The 19,463-nt window shown below is 30.7% G+C and overlaps 1 protein-coding gene across 5 annotated transcripts in view; it reads right to left on the bottom strand.

Annotated features, from left to right (window-relative positions):
- The window catches only part of LOC121121834 (neuronal calcium sensor 1), a 202,557-nt gene that overhangs the window by 100,566 nt on the left and 82,528 nt on the right, over nt 1–19,463 (bottom strand). For 3 of the 5 annotated variants that reach the window (XM_040716826.2, XM_071889952.1, XM_040716827.2), the window contains one exon: nt 5,791–5,839. The exons of the other annotated variants lie outside the window; for them this stretch is intronic. In XM_040716826.2, the coding sequence (XP_040572760.1) occupies nt 5,791–5,824 (34 nt within the window). In that variant the 5' untranslated portion in view covers nt 5,825–5,839. The remainder of the gene's footprint in view (nt 1–5,790; nt 5,840–19,463) is intronic. 5 annotated transcript variants of the gene reach the window in all.

Below are 19,463 nucleotides of genomic sequence, written 5' to 3'. Positions count from 1 at the left end.
CCACTTATATTATTCCCGATATGGTATTTTAATTAGATCTGTCAATTTCTTATTCTGTTATTTTGACGAACAATTTTTTACTATGTTAAGTGGAATTTGCAATACACCCAAAGGGTTAAAAAAATAATTTGTTGATAGAAATAATAGAGATAATTATTTGTATAAAAATCAAAAATGTAATCTTGGCTTTTTTGAGAAAAATTATTTATGCCTGTTTTTGTGTTGACGGGACACAAATGTTTCTAACTTGAAGATTTCTTTGATAATTTTTCTTGTACATATTTCTTTTCTTCTTTTCACATTCCATGTAAAAAGAAGAAAATTGTCTAATATAAATTCATTTTAAATGCACTTTAAAAAATACGACTATCGAACAAATTAATTATTCATTGTAAAATTCCATACCTCCATTTCGAACCTCATTTTATAGAAAGAAAAGTTGGGATATACAGGGTGGTAAACAGTATGTTTTAAATCACATTAAATCCGTAATAAAATTTCGATTGCAAAAAAAAATAAGAATAAAATATATATATATTTTAGCTAAAAAATCCCCCCCAAATGCAGAATTTTTTGCTTTTTACTTGAACATTTAATTTTTCAATTTTTTTTTCAAAAAATTAATTGTTTTGCGAACTACTAATTTTTGAAATATTTTTCAAATCATATTCATATGGAGACCAGAAGCTTCAACAAATAGGAAAACCATTTTTTAGATGGCTTAAAATCATTTTTTTGACCACATTTAGAAATTGCAAAGTTGACAACTATGGCTCCTAGCCTCGAATAATTTATTCTCGACAGATTTTGCAAGCCAGTTGTCACAGATTTTGAGTTTGGGTTGTTATTTTGATGCTATATCTTTTTTAAAACTATGCTGCTCCAGCTCACAGTGCCCCACGAAAACGAAGCAAGAAGATACACTTTATCTATTAGGGCTGGACGGTACTTTAAACTCACAGTTCGGTAATAACGGCGTACACCTTTCCCGATACGCGGTATGGTATAAAAGGAATTATCCTCTGCAAGATCCCTACAAACTAATTTTTAAATCCCAAGGATAAGGTGGTAACCAATTAATATTGTGAAATGTGGCGGTCCTTAAACAAAAAAATCTTAAACGAATTGAAATGGTAAGTTAATTTATATATTTGTATAAATGAGTTTTTTGTTGAGAGGGTTTTAAAATTTGGGGCATTTTTGAGGATGAATAAAAGTCCCGTGAACTCGGGATGGACTTGGCAAAAAACGATTTGGTAGAATTTTTCCTCAAAAAATGAACGAATGTTATCCGAATGCGTCATATTTCGTAAAAAATCCTCTTCCCCGACATCACCGATATTAATTCTTATATTAAGAACCTATAAAACCATAGTGTAATACGCATTTAAAATACTTTTAAAACCTTAATGCACGTTCAAAAAAAATAACAGTCACCTTGTATATTGTACTTCTGTATAACTTTTCTGCATTGTTATCGTATAACATAAAATAATATGTCAAGCTCTCAAAAATTTAATTGTAATTTTGATGGTCATTAGTATTATAAAATTATTTCCAACATAATTTTCGTCAATTTGTTTAAACAGGATTAACTTGATAGTTGAATAAATACAATTAACATTAATTACATTTAAAAACAAAGTTTTCTTATCTATTATATCAACAAATGTGATGCTTCAACATAAAAACAATAATGAACAGATATGTAGAAAATCCGAATTTCTTTTTAACCTTCAAATTTACTTCTTCTTTTTCGTTCTTACTCTTAAATACCCAAGCAGTTACGTAAATATATACATAGTAAACATTTTGTTGTAAAATTAAAGTTTCGGGTTAAGGTTATATCACAGTGTTACTAAAATATAAAAATATGAAACTGACAAAATCAATAAAATCGAAAATAAAAAATACGGCATTCACAATTAAACTAAGAAATTTAAAATATATATTTTCTTAAAATCCTTTTCAATGCATTTAATTTGTGTCTTGAAGTAAACGGAATGTACTAAATTTCTTCTTCAGGCAAATGCCTCGAATTATTCCTCTAAGACGGAACTTTAACGTAAATCACAGCATGTTTTGCTGCTTTAGCAACAACAATTGCTCTCAGCTCCTGAGGATGTAACACATAATTATTTGTTATTCTGTTTCAGATGACACTCCTCTCATTTGGAGATTCTGAATAAAACAACACAACTTTAGTATTAGCATGTTCTTACTCTTTTATATGTAACTTTACCAGGACTTTAAAATACCCAAAGTGGAAAAATCCATAGAAGCATGTAGAGTCTTATTAAAAAGTTTACCACAATCCTTGCATACCATAAAAACTTAATTAATCAGCCGAGATTTGAACTTGAGCATTAAACTTTCTGCCATTATTTATTCCTCAATTTTCCGGGAGCCCTAACAACTTGATATGACCATCACAAATTTTTCCCCTTGCCTCTGATGAACCATGAATTTTTATTTTAAGATACAACAGGCAAGATTTACTGTGGGTATTAGCTGATCTCATGAGGGGAAACTTGAATATTCCGTTCCTTAATGATACAAAATTAGCAATATCATGAATGGTAAGAATTCCATTATTGATTACATATTCCTCAAGAGATGTGGGATTGTTGAGGTTAGTGAAAAAGAAAAAACTTTTTCTAAATTTTGTTGGATTATATCCATTAATGAATCTCCCTGATATACAGGCTTGCATTTTCAGATGATTCATTCTGGAATATATATCCATTGTTGTAATTATACTCCTCCATTCCAAGGCTGGGTGTTTTGACATATTTATAATTATCTTTATGTAAATTTTAGGGATTATTTCGAGAAAAGAGAAATTCCTCCAATCAGTTGTGCTTTAGGTATTTCAATAGCTTCAGAATAACTTTTATCAAACAATTTTGGTAACTATTTTTTCTTCTTCTAGTATGGCGTTTTCAGCATTCCTTCATGATGCCGTAGCTGCATAAAGTATAGAAGTTATTACCTGGATGTAATAAAGGTCAATCCTCTTCTGAAAATTTAACCCTCTCCACTTACTCAAACTCGGATTAATTTGGGAACAAACAGGATCCCAATTGTGCAAATGAATTCCACTCCTATCCCACCCTAGCCCTAGAATATTTATGCTTTACTTGTTTACAGTCTAACATTTCATGGACATATTTACCTCAATTATAGGCATTGTAATCAAATTTGTGGATACCCAAGAATTTTAGCTATTGCTTAGAACCTTTCTTAGATTTAAAATACTTATATATTTTCTAATAAAATCCTATAACTTCTCATTCTTTTATGGTGACAATCAACTTTGCCTACTGTAAGAGTTTTATTTGTGACGCACCCGAAGATTATTTAAGAATAATTTGTTTAAATAAATTGACGACAATTATTAAAAAATGTAAGTGTAACCCATTTTCGATTTTGTGAAAAAAAAGTTTTCTAACTTACTTTTGATTTGATGCATCATATATACAACCAACCAAATATTTCATGGACATATCTGAGTCACTTATAAGGTTTATATTTAAATTAATGGGATAAGTTAAGACAGCCAATAATTTTAGCTTTAGTTTTTTTTACCTTTATTTGAATTATTATACTTATATTTGCCCCTATAAATCCCTTTACAAATAAAATCTGTCAATTTTTGTGACGATCGTTTTTTGGCTACTTTAATTGCAATTTGTGGTAGACTTAAAGGGTTCGAAAGAATAATTTGTCGATAGAAATTGATAATTATAATTCTTCCAACAACACAAATGTAATTCACACTCCTTCTATCTTGCTTTTGTGTTGATGACCACAAATAAAATCTTTTTCCTCCTAAATTTAATTATTGAGTCGTGAACTTGACACAATAATTTGTTTTTTCTTTTATAAATAGCTTTCATAAGTTACTGCATACATAATATTTTTTTTTAAATGTCAATGCTTTTATACTACTATTTTATATTGATGGAGCATAAAAAGAGGTGTGTAAAATATGTCCTTGAAGGTGGGGTGGTTTTTTCTCGTTAGCAATCTCTGCATGTTTTATTTTATTTTTCAAAGGTGTTACCATTATTATAGAATTAGTGAAGAGAGAACATCTATGTATAAAGTTGTAACACTGATGATTTTTGGGGGAATTATAAGTCCTTATTTAAGACCGAGGAACGCAGTCCAGTCCACTTCTACTTGTCGGTCCTTAAAGAAGGTAAAATTGATCCCTTGTTACGTCATGGAGGTGCTTCCCTTTTTTTATAATAAATTAAAGTATGTAATTAAGAAAAAATTATATATGTTATTACTATATTGTTTATAATGAAAATAGGAGTATTTTTTGCAAGAATGATAAGTGCAATGCTCTTAATACATACCTGTATCTTATTTGGCTTAATAAACCATCGATATTTTTATGACTAATGGTCTTGAAGACCTGTCCGAATGATTGACAGTCCTAAAGACCGATAGTCCTGTGAATGGACTGGACCGAATAAATAATGTCGACATAACACAAAGTACAAGTGTAAGTCCCCCCCTAAAAAGAAGCGAGTGACGCCACGTGGTCCTTTAAGTCAAGTCCTGATTAATTTTATTGGTCTTATGATTTTTCCTAATCGCTCTTTTATTGTCACTACAACTGCTAAAATGACGTATTTACTAACTACGTCATAAATATCATAAGGCTGAATTGATCTCCCTGTAAATCAAATTAAGATAATGATTCAAATAATTACAGATGTGCATATCTGGACCAAGTTTACGTAATTTTCCTTTTGGATTATATCATATCTACAATTACACTAAATAATTGGTTTGGGTAAAAGTAATTTTGTATTTTTCGCTTTATTTCAATGCCTTATAAGAAGTGCTATAATCATCTGATTTAAGCCAAGTATACCCTGTTCTGTTAGATAACTTGTTCCAATTAGAATCCAACTTCTCGTAGAAACAAAAACCTCGGACAACTCATATTCACAGGCCTCTATTGAGGCCAAATTAGAACCCCAAAGTGCGTTGGCCGTAGAAAGTAACAAGTGATCATTACTTGGTGCCATGTCCAGACTGTAAGGAGGATTTATAAGAACTTTCTATCCAAGTTCCCAGAGCTTCTGGCGTGACATCAAAGATATTTGTGGCCTGGTGTTGTCTTGATGATATCTTGTTATCTCCTATTCACCAATGCTGGTTGCTTCTTTTCGATCACCAGCTTCAAATAGTCGAGTTGTTAATAGTAGAGGGAAGAATTGAGCAAAGAAAATATCTCAAACCACTGTTGTGCAACACGAATCAAATCATCGCAAATTGTCTTGGTTGCTTTCGAGTTTTGTCGCATTTTTCCTTTTTAGGTAGTAAAAAGGTAAAATATGGCGAAATTCTTCCTCTGAGACCTCTATACATGAAGGACGATAATTCACCACTGAACTGACCGGGCGCAATACTGTACAAAAAGCGGGTGTAGTACACACTCACAACTTTACAATACTTTATCGTATGATCTGTTGTACTTAATAATGTACAAGATATACTGAGTTTAAAATAAGGGCGGAAATACGAAATTAGTTAATCTATGGGTAAAATCCTAGAATTCTAGACACAGTTAATGATCAGGCGTACAGCTTAACTTTTTTTTTTTTTTTTTAATTTCCCTTTTGAAGGAGTTGAATAAATAATGACCTTTACTCTTTTTCCAACCAATTACCCTTTTTACATTCCCCTCATGTGGGAATAACAATTCTGTTGATTATTCCAGGTCTCTAGAATTCCATGGTTGAAAAATAGTATAATATTGGAACTTACCTGTGCTCATAACACGATCAACAAGTATAGACATAATTTTTTAACGAATCTGAAACAATGACATATATATCAATAGATTAGTAATTTAGAAATTTGATGGTATTTCAAATTATATGACATAATAAAAAAGTTTTTATTGGATTAACAAAACCTCTGGATTTGGGTGGCTCTCATTTTCTACTTAAAAAATCAATGTTTTTATTTACAATCGCTCATCTTCTAAGTGAATGAAAATCTATTTATGAGCGACCAAAAGTTGTAGAATGTGGGCGACCTTCGAAATTAGTGACTTTTAAAATCTTATACTTTTGAGTTAAATTTTAAATTTATTATACTTTTCTGACGTTTTTATTTCGATATTAAATGTAAATTTACCTTCATTCGGAAGAGAAGAGTGCACCAAATAGTTTTTTTTTTTTTTGTTAAAGTAATTTGTAATATAATAAATCTATTATAATTCAATAGTATAGTAGACTAGGACGTATACGTATTATATATTTTATTTCGAATAATTTTATTAATGCTTTGAATAACTCCAGAATTTAGTAATACTTGTCGATAGACAACATAATAATAAGAAATTCTATCCTCGTTCAACCATAATGAAAATACATACTAAGATAAACTTATGACATGTACAGACTTTAGACATAACATAAAAGTTGTTCAAAATTCTAATTCACGTACCTAGGGCTATGTTTTATTCTGATCAGACATGATTCCTGGGCACTGGATGTCAAGTTTGTTTACACGCAAATAAGTTGATTTTTTTTGTAAAACAAGATCGATATCCCGTGTCATAAAGTTTTTTTTTAATGTATAAGTTGTCGATCTAAAAATGCAAAAAAAAAAAAAAAAAAATTCAAAAACAAATCATTGCCCAAACGGAAAAAGGGAGAATGTATATTGAATACGAATTAAAAAAAGGAAATAGGGAGAGGATTAGCGAGTTAATTTAAGTATGTATCTTCATCATTATAGAGGAAGGAGGAAGTCATTTCTAATTATTCTAATTACAATAACCAAAGGAATAAAAGAACTTTTAATGGTGTCTATCGTTAAGTTTTACAAAATTCTGTAATAATTTAAAGCATTCACAAAAAATTTAATAATTCCACTTTAACAAGATCTAGAAAAAAACAAAAAAAAACCATTTATTTCCCAAGAGAACATAATGGTGATTTCTAAATAAATATATCATTAAGACAGAATAGACTCGTCAAGGAAATGTTTTTAAATCAATGTCTTTTAAATGTGTCTGTTGGGGTTTGATAGTGTTTATATATATATATTTTTTTGAATTTTATAAAATATTGTTCAGCGGTGTTTAAAAACAGAAAATACCGTTTTTTTGGAGTTGACTGACTACAGCTTTTTCTTTTATAAGTAATAATTTTATGACATAATTGTGTGTCTAGTGTTTTATCGGTCCTTATTTAGAATTGAGGAGGGCAAACCAGCTCAGTCTCACATGTCGCCCTTAAAAAAAAGTAAAATCGATCCCTAGATTTGTTATTTTGCGTGTTATTACAGGTTCGTATTATTTTGCATTATAATAAAAACAGATATATTTTGTTTGTAAAATTTATGCAATATTCTTAATACATATTAGAAATATCTTATTTAGTATAATAAACCAACAACATATGCCAAATGGGCCATATCGTTAATAAAAATTTTTTTTACGAATTTAAAAAAATGTTGGGAGTATCAAGTTAAAATTTGTGATAAACGTGTTTTTTTTTTTTAAATTACCAATTTTTAAAGAGATTTCAAATTGAAATTTATATTAGTCCAATTCTTTTAAGTGACCACAATAATTGGAAATTAGCGAAAGCAGCTTTTCGAATGATGTACCGGATGTTTTGTTGAGATTTGGACACTTATAGAAGAGAGGAATAAGAGGAGCACATGTGAAGAATGGATGCTTCCTCCCATACGCTGACAAACTGTTTGTATTGCCACACCACTACAAAAAAAAATCAATCTAGAAATGTCATCTCAGAGACAAAGGAAACAAGATTGCTTCTCTACTTCGCACGGAGCCACACCAATAGTGATTTAAAAACTTGAGCTCAATTACAACGTCAAAAAGGGCATTGATGACGGTATTGGTGTCAAGAATAGATTTACAAGATGTTTCACCAGCACACACTGCAAAAGTTATAAAGTCTCTTTTGGAGACCAATATTCCATTCTGACAAAAAACAATGTGGCCACCATACCTGGCAGATACCCGCCAACTCAACTTTTCCTTCTGATTGCATGTCAAGGCTGGGGCTTGTCAGACAAAGGCGCCGAATCATGAAGCTCTCAGGAATTCCATTGATGATAATTGGAACTCAATGAGAACAAATAACATTATTAACACCTGTCAGAGCTTCCAACGGCGCATCAATGTCATTATGAAAGTCAATGGAGGCTACATTTGAAGATTACAAATATTTATAAATGTGACAACATGTGTACAAAGTTTCTTTAATACAGGTGCTCTGATGTCCGAAATGATATCTGTCAAAATTCTATATTCAAAATGTTTAGTTTTCCATTAAACAACCGGTAATTATGCACTACTTCATTCTACAGACATTAAATTCAGAATCTAGGATTTTCTATGCTCATATTAATCCACACAAAAGGATTTTTTTTGTAAATGGAGTACAAACTGAGGCCTTTATTGATGTTCAATACTCGAAAGGCGGAGAAGGCATTTTGATATGAGTCTATGTAGCAAATAAATAGATATTTTTTCCCCTTGTTATTTTTACTTTATTTATACAATATAAGACATTTTTCCCAAGAAAGGAAAAAGCCATTTCTTCATATACTTTTTCCACTTTTTACTATGCTAAAATAGAATAAGCATAAACAAAGATATATAGGAAAAAAACATAATAAAAAATTGTCAAGTAGATACCACATAATTACTTAATCAACATTCTAAAGAAACTTTTATATTTTACCAATTTCATCGGGTGAAAAATTGAAACTAACACAATCAAATTATTCAATTTTTTTGGGATTTTAAACGACTGGCTTCAAAAGTTCCGAATATTACTTTTTTATAAAATATCAGCCGTATAAAAAGAACATTGTTTTATAAATTTATCAAAATATTTGTTATCAGAGCGGGAAAGAGGACTTAAAGTCTCAACATTTATATGTGTGGGTCACACTTCAACTAAAATTTCGAGACTAATTGGATTATATAGGAAGACTGTTTACAACGTGGAAAAGAAGTTGGAATGTGATGGAAGCTTATGAAGGAAAGATGGCTCTCTAATAAAAAAACCTATTATTTAGGTAAAACTATTCTAAACCCCCATTAAGGGAAACTCACCCATGTCAATGTGATATCATGATTATGATCTTGGAGCTTCTAGCAATGTAGTTGATAAAACAATTGCAAAACTTTGGAGTAAGTCTTTTTTTATGTTGGAGAGGCCTATCCTTACAAACTGCATGAAATAGATCCACTTCCAACAATTCAAAAGACTTTCAATATAGACCAATTAAAAGAGTGTTGATATTTTCATAACTCAGTGCCTCACCCTCGTAATGACCACTTTATAGGATTTGGGGACATAAACTATGGTGACAGGATCATTATTACCACAAAAAACACACCTAATTATCCATGGCTTTGGTCTTTGTGGGCAATGGGGTCTACGGACTGAATGTTAATGACTACCTTCAATTTGCTTGCTTGGGTAGCATAAAATTATCCTAAAGGTGATATATCCTTACAGCAGGATGAAGCTCATGCATATACAGCCATAATTACCCAATCATTTGGCTGCAAAATCAATTTCCGAGAGTAAACATTCTGCCCATCAGATGCAAACCCCCCTGACATTTCATTTTAGCCGTGTGTTGATATGAAAGTATGTAAAATGCGACATGGAAGTGTGGTGACCATGAAAATAGTTGTTCATAAGTTCTGGATTAGAATAAACACACCCGAAGAAGTATTATTGCCAATGTAAAGATGATGATGGTATAATTGAATAAATATATACCCGGTGTCCTTTGGGATAATTTGTTATATGAATGTTTACTGTGTAAATGTTATTTTTTTATTCGGTATACATATACGTATGGGCTCACTTTGTTATCACAAAAATAAGTGTGAATGATTTTTCTCAAAATTAAGGGTGTGTTACTTCTGTAATTTTCAAATAACTATCTTTAATTTCTATCCATAAATTTTTCTTATTAACTCTTTGGGTACACTGCAAATTGCACTTAAATTGATTTAAAAAGCAATCATCACAATGAAAGAATGATCAATTGATAGATTATATTTGATAGTGTCCTGTAGGGGCCAATATAGGTCTCTATAATCAAATAAAGGTTATAAACTATAGCTAAAGTTCTTAGAAATCTTAAATCACCCACAAATTTAGCACTAAGCCAATTACTATCTCAAATGATGTCTATAACATATTGTGCTGTATTTATGGATATATGAGGAAAAAAATTGATTTTCTCCTTTTTTTGATTTTTATTCGATATTTTTTTTATGTAGACGTACATCATATGTAGGGAAGTTTTGTAACACCTTTTATCCTTTGGTCCAGTTTTACTCTGAATGGGGTCAAAGGCAAGGATAAACGTGCAGAACCCTGTTCTTTACTTTTTATTTCAAAATTGAAATAAATTTAGATCTTAGTCCTATATTTATGAAAATATCTTTTTTTTTTCAAATTTAGGAAAATAAATGTTAATTTTGTTAATTGATATTAGAGAAAACGGTATATTTTGACCTTCCCGTATTGCAAGGATTACTGGGCTCCTTTACATTTGTCAAAAACTTGGTGAGATACATAATATTTTGTATCCTTGATTAAGGAAAACAAAATTATTAATATTCCCAAGGGTTTAGCTTATTTATCATACATATTATGTAATATTGAAATATATTATAAGACTATCTCTAAATATTATATAAGAAAAAGGGCCTGTGAGTATACCCTTATTTGTGACCTCACTCTTTAACAACCGTAGGAGTAAGAAAATTTGCATGGACCCCTCTTTTGAACCTGGTCAGCCTAAGACGGGGGTGGCAATTTTATTTTAGGGGTGTGGGGGGGAGAGTTACATAAATTGGGCTTATTCTATGGTTAAAAAAACAATTTTTTGAGCTCAAGGATACTAGATAGAGGGTTCTGCTACCACTATGGCCTCGAGCCTGGGTCATACCTGGACAACATGGACCTCTATTTGGAGATCTTCAGTGCGTTGACGCTTGAATGGGGCACACACGGCACATGCCCTACTTTCGACATAGCCTCAAATACCATAGTCTAAAGGGTTTATGTCGGGTGAGGAGAGAGGCCACAAATCATGTTTCCAGAAAGCGGAAAAATACTCCTCTGGCTATTTTTGCGTAGTCCTGGCCTTGTGCCTCGGGGAGAGTCTTACTAAAACACAAATTTACCCAGTTCACCCAGGGCAAGCCCACCTATTTGAAAACGTCCTGGTACTCCTTGGCCCCGATTTTCAGGCCAAGTTTTGGGAACCAATACGGTGGCATCCGCTTTCCATCTGATACCAGGATTCCCAGCATCATGTCAGAGGCTAGGAAGTTAGTCTAGTTGACCAGGGTAACCTCATCGACCAAAATAGCGGAACACTTAAAAGCCTGCTGATTTCTAAAATATTTTGATTTACCAAAGTATAAGAACTCAATGTCCATTTCTCACATCCAGCTATTTGAAATAAACAAAGAAGTAGTGGGTTTTCTTTTCAACTGGTTTAATTCATTTTCATAACTTGACTCATGTATGATTTTAAGCAGCTGACTCTATGTACTCTGAACTCAAAAAGAGTATTACATGTATTTTTATTTTTATATTCATTTATATAAATCTAGGACTTCAATTGAATATAGATTGTAACTCCTATTCATTGATAAAGTAATATTTACTTCTCTATAATAATAATTTATAAAAAATTATTCCTCCTTTATTAATTAGCATTTATCAATAAGAAAAATACAGAAAGGTTAGCTACCATATGTTTTTCTCTCGTTTCCTTTCCCATTTTGCGAGACGAGGTTGCGATTGTATAAAAAAACATCGACAGTGTATGTATATAGTGATGAAATATAAGCATTATTATAATATGTACAATATGTTTCTAAATCAATAAATTGGATTTGCCAATATTATAAGATATTTTCTTTTATCCAATCGTAATTGGATGCACTAACAATAAAAAAAAAAAAATGTGCGACATTGTCTAAACTAACAATAAAAAAACCATTCTAGCATCCTAGATTATATAAGAGGAAAACCTTTTATATTATTACTATAATCGTTCTTTGAAAAACGTCCCGTATTTTAAAGCGCCGTAAAGATAAGACAGATCTACATTTTGTCGGATCCGGGATGGTTTAGATCTTTAGACGTAATTATTTGACGAAATTTTGGGTACCCGAACTTTCGGATGGTCATTCAAAACAAAAATTAGACAGATACTTGTCTCGAATCTTATTAGCATTGTACCGTAATTTCAGACACTAATAAAATAAGATCCGGATTGTGGTTACATTTTTACTGATTCCGAAACAATGATCAATGGTAGTACTTTTAGAAGATAATTGTTCGTAATTATGAGAGTTGTACCTGTAGGATTTATTATATGAGGTTACACAACCTACTAGTTTCACTTGAAAGCGTAGTGTGTCTGCTTATTAAAACCAAAAGGTACACGTATACACAGGTTATTAAAGGACTTCTTTTCTTTGGATTATAATTATTCCAGTGTCATCTAACGGACCAGAAAATAGTTACTTAAGTCTCTTTTTCCTATCTGTTACATACCAATACCAAATTTTCAGCCAATTCAGGTTCTGATACAATTATTTATTATGTATTGAGGAATTTCATAAACAAATGAAAAAAATAGTTTTACGGCTTAGAAAAACAACAACATAATGAGTTGTTTATTTTTTTAATTTTAAAAAGTTATTTACTCTTCGTACTCACGAGTCAATTAATTTCTGGTTTGCTCATATTTGGGTATGAGACATCCTTCCTACGTTAGATATTTAAAGTCAGATTCCTCGCCTCTCAGCCTCTGATTTAATTTCAAATACCTCACTGATAAAAAAATAAATACTTGCAACACCGACAATGGCCTAGTTTCTATTGTTTTACTGATTCGGCCACATGAGATCAAATGGTCTTGAACTGTCTCCAGTTCCTAATTGAATTTTGTATGCTTACCCTAGGAAACGAAATATGTATAAAACCAATGCTCAAGTACAGACTCGTGTTTTTTTAATGTACCCAGGACGGATACTGATAACTCGAACTGGACTCTGAACATGTGGACTCGACTTCAGTTCCGACACAAACACTATTATTCAATAAACTTACAAAAAAAGAAATATTTAATGATAAAATAGATTCAGGGTCAACCGCTCAGCTCAATTCCTACAGTTACGGACTTTTTTAACGATTGGTTACACAATTCAAATGTATGGGAGACTTAAATTATAACTTATAAAAGTTATTTCTAAATTAATACATTCAAGTACATTTCCTTTACAAACCTGCAAATTTTTATAATCTTTCTTCCCCCATCCCCTTCTTTTCTTCTTTGAATTTCTCTGAACAACGTTATCATGTGCAGTTATTTTATTGATTTATAAGCATAAATTTTTCTAAAAAAAATGGGCTCAAATAAGTAATATGGTACTAGGAAAACTTGCCTGGGGAAAATTGCCCGTTGAACATTGGCCTGGAGGAAAATTGCCCGTATTCCGTTCAAACTTCATGGTTAATAATAACAAATTATAAATTTGCTAATAAACAGCTTAAGGCATCTTAAGATATAGTTAAATACCCTTCTGTTCCCGGATTGGCCTGGGCGAATTGTACAATTGCTAAAAACCACTGCCAATTTATCCAATACATCCAAGGAACCGCTCTAATACCAAAAAACAGTCCCCCTCATAACCCCAGGGCTTGGAAATATTTAGAAGTATGAACAAAATACTGGTAATTTTCTTCCAAACAATATTCCACGGACAATTATCCCCAAGGAAGTTTTCCTCACACAAAGTAATATATCCATATAAATATTTATGCATAGGTATTGGTGGAATTGGCAGTATTGAGTCGATTCCGATGATCGATCCTTCAAAAAGGGTCAATTCTTGCCGATTCCGATGCATCAGCATACCCCTAGTTATTATTAGAATTATTGTTATAATAACATTGGGAACGTCGTCCTTTTTACTTTATTTTACAACCTATCTTATGATAATAAATGTAAACAAGTGAATTGGAACAGGTCTGATAAGGAACACTCAACTATACCAAAACTATCCAGATTAAACTTACCATATTTGATCAATTTCAAACGTGTCTATAGGACCGCGTCAATCCTTTTGAGGAACGCACTTTGCGATGATTAGGAGGGAATTAAGTTTTAACTCCTCCTTGGTGTAAGATTAAGTTAGTTTTTCGGAAGGTGTAGACTTTTATTCTTGACTTTTCCATAATCAATACGATTAAACCATAATACTATTTGCTATAATAGTTTTTTAAATAATTTTAATGTTTATTTGTTAAAAGTTAATAGTCGTATAGAAATTTGATGGAAGCACAAATATATTTGTCTTACAATATATATCTATATAAGAGTAACATATTAAAAATTCATCTAACCCAAAATCCGCTCAAGGAACTATTATTCCTCCTCATTATTGGATTAAAAAAGGTGATTTTTATGGGTTAAAGATAAACAAGTAGTCCAATTGATATTATCCAACGATGTGAGTGACTTTCTAGACTATGAAATTTGTTCTTAAAATAATTTGGACAGAAAACAATGATTATAAATAAATTATATTTGATGTTTAAACATAGAAAAATACCTCTTATTTAATGAGGATATAACTTTTAAAAATTAACTAATAAATGGATGGTTCATGATCCAAAGAACTCGCCTGATTTTTCCACAAATATTAGTGCAGTTTCAGTATATCATTACTACACTAAATTGGCAATGGAACCAGTTCTTGTAGTGCAATATAAACTTTCCAACCGATAACGTGACCCCCTCCCCAATTTCTGAGCAAAACAAGATTAAAAATTGTCTTTGATAACGTTCCGTTGTATCCCATCCCAAACAAAGTGTCAAAAACCGATACTAACTTTGTTAATAGAAAATATGTCAACTTTTAGCTATTCTACTTAATGGTGTGTAATGTGCGTTAATTTCAACAAAGTTATTTTCAGCAATTGTCATTTAAACTCATTTATTTGGTCGAACTTATTTTCATGGATATTAATTTCAGGGACATTTTCATATGAATACACTACAATATTAATGACGTCATTATTGGAGAAAAAAGTAAGAAAATGACCTGTGAATCAAAATTTATACATTCAATTTATTCACAACAATAATAATCGGAGAATGTTATCCTTTTTTTCAGGATCCTACTCTGAGGATCTTTAAATTAAAGTACTTGAACACCTTCATACTCAATGAGTTTTTTTCAATTATTTCCTTCATTGAAACTTACAGAGTTTATACGAAATATGACTAGAGCTCATTTGCTCCCACAAGACTTCTGTCATTTGATTTTAAACACTAATCTGATGGGAAATGACGTCAATCATCTTCTAATATTTATTATATAAAAATGTTGATGAAATTAAACTTCTGCAAGCATTTACAAGTTCGAAAGAAAAAAAGGTTTAAATACAGGTTGGCTACATTCTCAATATTAGTCAATAAATGTATGGAAAATAAAATTGAAAGGAAGTGTTCTTTTTGATAGAAAAAAAGTAAATACTTCCCCTTAACTATCTACAAACTTAAATTTAATGATTGAAACATTATGTGAGCCAATATTAAAATCAATAAATGAGGCCTTTGAGATCTCACTGTCTAATAATATGCCGCTGATCTTGACATCATCAGTTCATAGAGAGCGCTATAAAGTTGGAAAGATGTTGAGTTTTTATGCAGTATGATCAAATGGCTTTCGATTCTAATATTCAAAGACAAACAACAAGCCTGTCTTCAAAGTCTGGAGCTCTTTGAAAAATTTGAAAATGAGGGGAAGTAAATGTTTAACATTCTGGGGTTGTTAATAAAGTGGCATAATTAGCTTGTTTTGTTAACTCTGTCAATAGGTTGCTTTAAAAGATTCCCATCTGCTTAGTTATCTACAATGAATACAAAAATAAGAAACTAGAATTGAAGAAAAGAAACTCTCTCAAACAAATCCTCGCTCATTCGAATTTCGCTAGAATAACACTAGCTGAAAATAACCTCACTCGAATGAACAGACTCATTAAGTCCATTTAGTTTTTTTAAAGACTGCTATGAATCCCTATATCTGGAAATTATTAATTGTCGTTATAAGGTTATAATACTAAGCTACTCATTTACAATTAAAGGCCTTTGAATTCTCGGTTTTTTTAAAATAAATTGAAGCTATTTCTATTTTTAAGATTATATTTTAAACTTTGATCACACCTAAAGAAACAGTTGAAAGCCCTGGGTATCACCCAACGAATCAAAAAGAAGCATAAATAGCATTTAGAAAGCAGAAGATAACCCATTATTTTATCTTAATGATCGATTTTCACGAAAACAATTGCAGCTTGTTTTTATATTGACACCCAACCTACATAATTTGTACACTGTTCTATAGATAGAAATGTAAACATTGATGGAATCTTAGGAAGTATCCATTTTTTTAAAGTGTGTTTGATAGCCCACAAAATATTAGTGATATAATTAATTTTTTATTCCATTTTTTTATTTTATATTTTCAAATAGTTACATATAAGTTTAAAAGGAATTAAAGTTTGTGAAATTTTAATAATTACAATCTATCAAAATAAAACTTTCAACATGGTTTATAAGCTTTTCATAATATATATGTAAATTTAAATATATTCTTGACATATGTATCTAGATGTTTGTATTTCAAAAACTATCCCCCTATTAATTACAAATCTAATTTTTCTTTTGTATTGAAAATAGACATAACTTTGTTTTTTTGAATTATAATTGAACTTATGTATGGAGTGGTATTATACATAAAGGAAGGTTGGGATAAAAAAACGTAGAAATTTAGAAAAATGGACTTGTTTTTTTTCAAAATATTTTATTTTATAACTAGATTTAGGATGTTTGAGCGATTTTTCAGCCAAAATTTTGAAAAATGAGTAACCAAAATATCAAAATTGACCCACTGTATATAAAAAGAAATAGAGCTTTATTAAAATATTTTAAATTATTTAATATTTATCATAATTCATTCATAAATTATGCTAAATTATATCGTCAAATCAAGATTTTAGAATGATTTTCCTCTATTATTTTTTCCCTCCTAAAAGTATTGGCATTACGTCCAACCTTTTGCATAAATTGAAGATTGGTGCAAAAGTATTTTTCATTTGTTGTAAGATTCAATGGGGATTATTCAACAGTCCTTTTGTCCCAAATTTATCTTTCTTCTAGTTGGCTGTTGCTGACTTCCACACATATACAATCATATCCCTGATTACATCATTTACATATTTTACCCTCAAAAGAGAGCCTAGTTGTGTACGGTTTTGGCATCTAGATTTCCCCTCAAAAAGTATCATCAAAAGCTGTTTTTTAATCTAAGTAGAACCTAAAATTTCTATATTTCTTTCATATCCGTTAGAAAAATAAGCCATTTTCATATGAAAACGGCAAAATGAGCAGTTTTTCCAAAAAAAAAGTAAAAGTGAGTAATTTTTCCAAAAAAAGGTTAAAGTGATCAATTTTTGAGCTATTTTGCGATCGCCCACTAACCCTAAGTCAATATATAACAAATGATTATATGACTTTCCACATGCCGTTATGCATCTTTTTATTATAAAAATATTATTTGTTGGCATGGGGCAATTTTTGAGCTATTTTATTATGCTACTCAATTACTACCTATTTAAGTCTTTAGAAGTCGCAGTTTATTAAATCAAAGGCAATCTATTCATATGTTGAACATTGTACATTGAATTTTGATCCAATGTAATAAATCGTTTAAAGACCCAGGCTTTTACCGGGGTTACTTTGCTGACCCCGTCAGCTATAGATTCCTTTGTCTCACTTTATTCGGTGTGGATACTTAATAATTTATTATTTCTGATAAATAAAAGAAGTAATAAGTTATGAATTATTTATGGTATATTTATGCTTCGTTTCCAAAAGGACAGGAATGCAATTACTTATCGATCCCTATTCGTTTATATATGTACAAGCTGCAAAGTCTTAAATGCATTATTTAATTACAACATTGCTCATTTTAATTACCAACTAAAAATTGGTGTTTTCATTTGTTTTTGTTTTTATCAAGATACAATTGATAATTATGTATTTATGAGTAATGTAAGAACGGATGGCGTTTGGACTTTATAATGTCCCACAGAATACTTATATTTTAGTAATTTGTATAAATACGGGGCATGGGTGACGTTGTAAATCGTCTTTCTCGAGGCCCCAGTCTGCTCCCGGAGGGCCTTCTGGAACAATCCCGCGCGGAGAACCGCTGTTATCTCAATGCTCTTCCCGTTTGGGTGCTCATAGAGGCAACTAAGAAAATGTTTTTCTTAGGAATTCTACAACATTGCTCATACAAAAATTTTAACAAAATGACTCTTAACTTCTCAAAATTTATATGTCAGAGATGAGTAAATAATAACGGCTGTCCCGCTCAATCCTCCGTGGAATATTATTGCATTATCCTCATCCCAAGTACTGTAAGTCCTTCATTTAAAATTGGTCATCTCATTTTTTGGTTCAACTTGTACAATTTGCTTATACATGTTACAACCTGTACAAAGTATATATATAATGGAATTCCATTATATATATATACATATATATATTGCCCATCTTATTCCTTTTATGCTGACATTTTTGGCTCTACATTGAAATACAAATGTAGATCTAAGCTTTCAATCAAACATGACTAAGTAATGCTATAATAACACAGAATCAAATACAATATTATTTAATATATATATGTATTTCGTTTCAAAAATTGCAAATAATTAAAATGATAGTCTGAGAGCAATTAAAGAATAAATAGCATTTTTATGGCTGACAAATGTATTTGGTGAACTACCATATGATTTTGGACCTTTTTTTTGTTTCTTTTTGTAGAAAAAGTTTTATAATACAATAAAAATAACCTACGTGCAAGGTTATATAAAAAATAATGTAAAGAATAGTACTTAATTGATCATTTTAGCTTACTGATCGATATTTACGAAAAGAATTCATGCTTAATTTTATACCGATACGTCACAAATAGCAAATCAATAATGAAATGAGAAAAGCCTTCATAAAAGTTCAAATAATGAAATATCGTTTGTCTGTAATTTATTCAATAATAATAATTAAAAAAAACTTATTTTACCTAATACAATGTTACGTAATTTACTTGAGAAGAAGAATAAATTATATTCTTATGAAATGTCAAATTCAATTTTTCAACTTAAATGCAATTAATCAATCAAATATATGCATATACCTATATCCTATGGGCTGGAGTGTATTATAGGATATTGAAAGGGATCCTTGATGCTCAGAAAAGCGGTGGGGGTGGTCAATAATACATCTTTTAGAGCAGAGGTTCACTTTCACGACCCCTGGGCCGGTGTGTA

This window comes from Lepeophtheirus salmonis, chromosome 7, assembly GCF_016086655.4.
Source record: "Lepeophtheirus salmonis chromosome 7, UVic_Lsal_1.4, whole genome shotgun sequence".
In the NCBI taxonomy this organism is placed as follows: Eukaryota; Metazoa; Arthropoda; class Copepoda; order Siphonostomatoida; family Caligidae; genus Lepeophtheirus; species Lepeophtheirus salmonis.
Note: the sequence above shows the minus strand (reverse complement) of the source record. Positions and strands in the feature narration are given on the sequence as shown.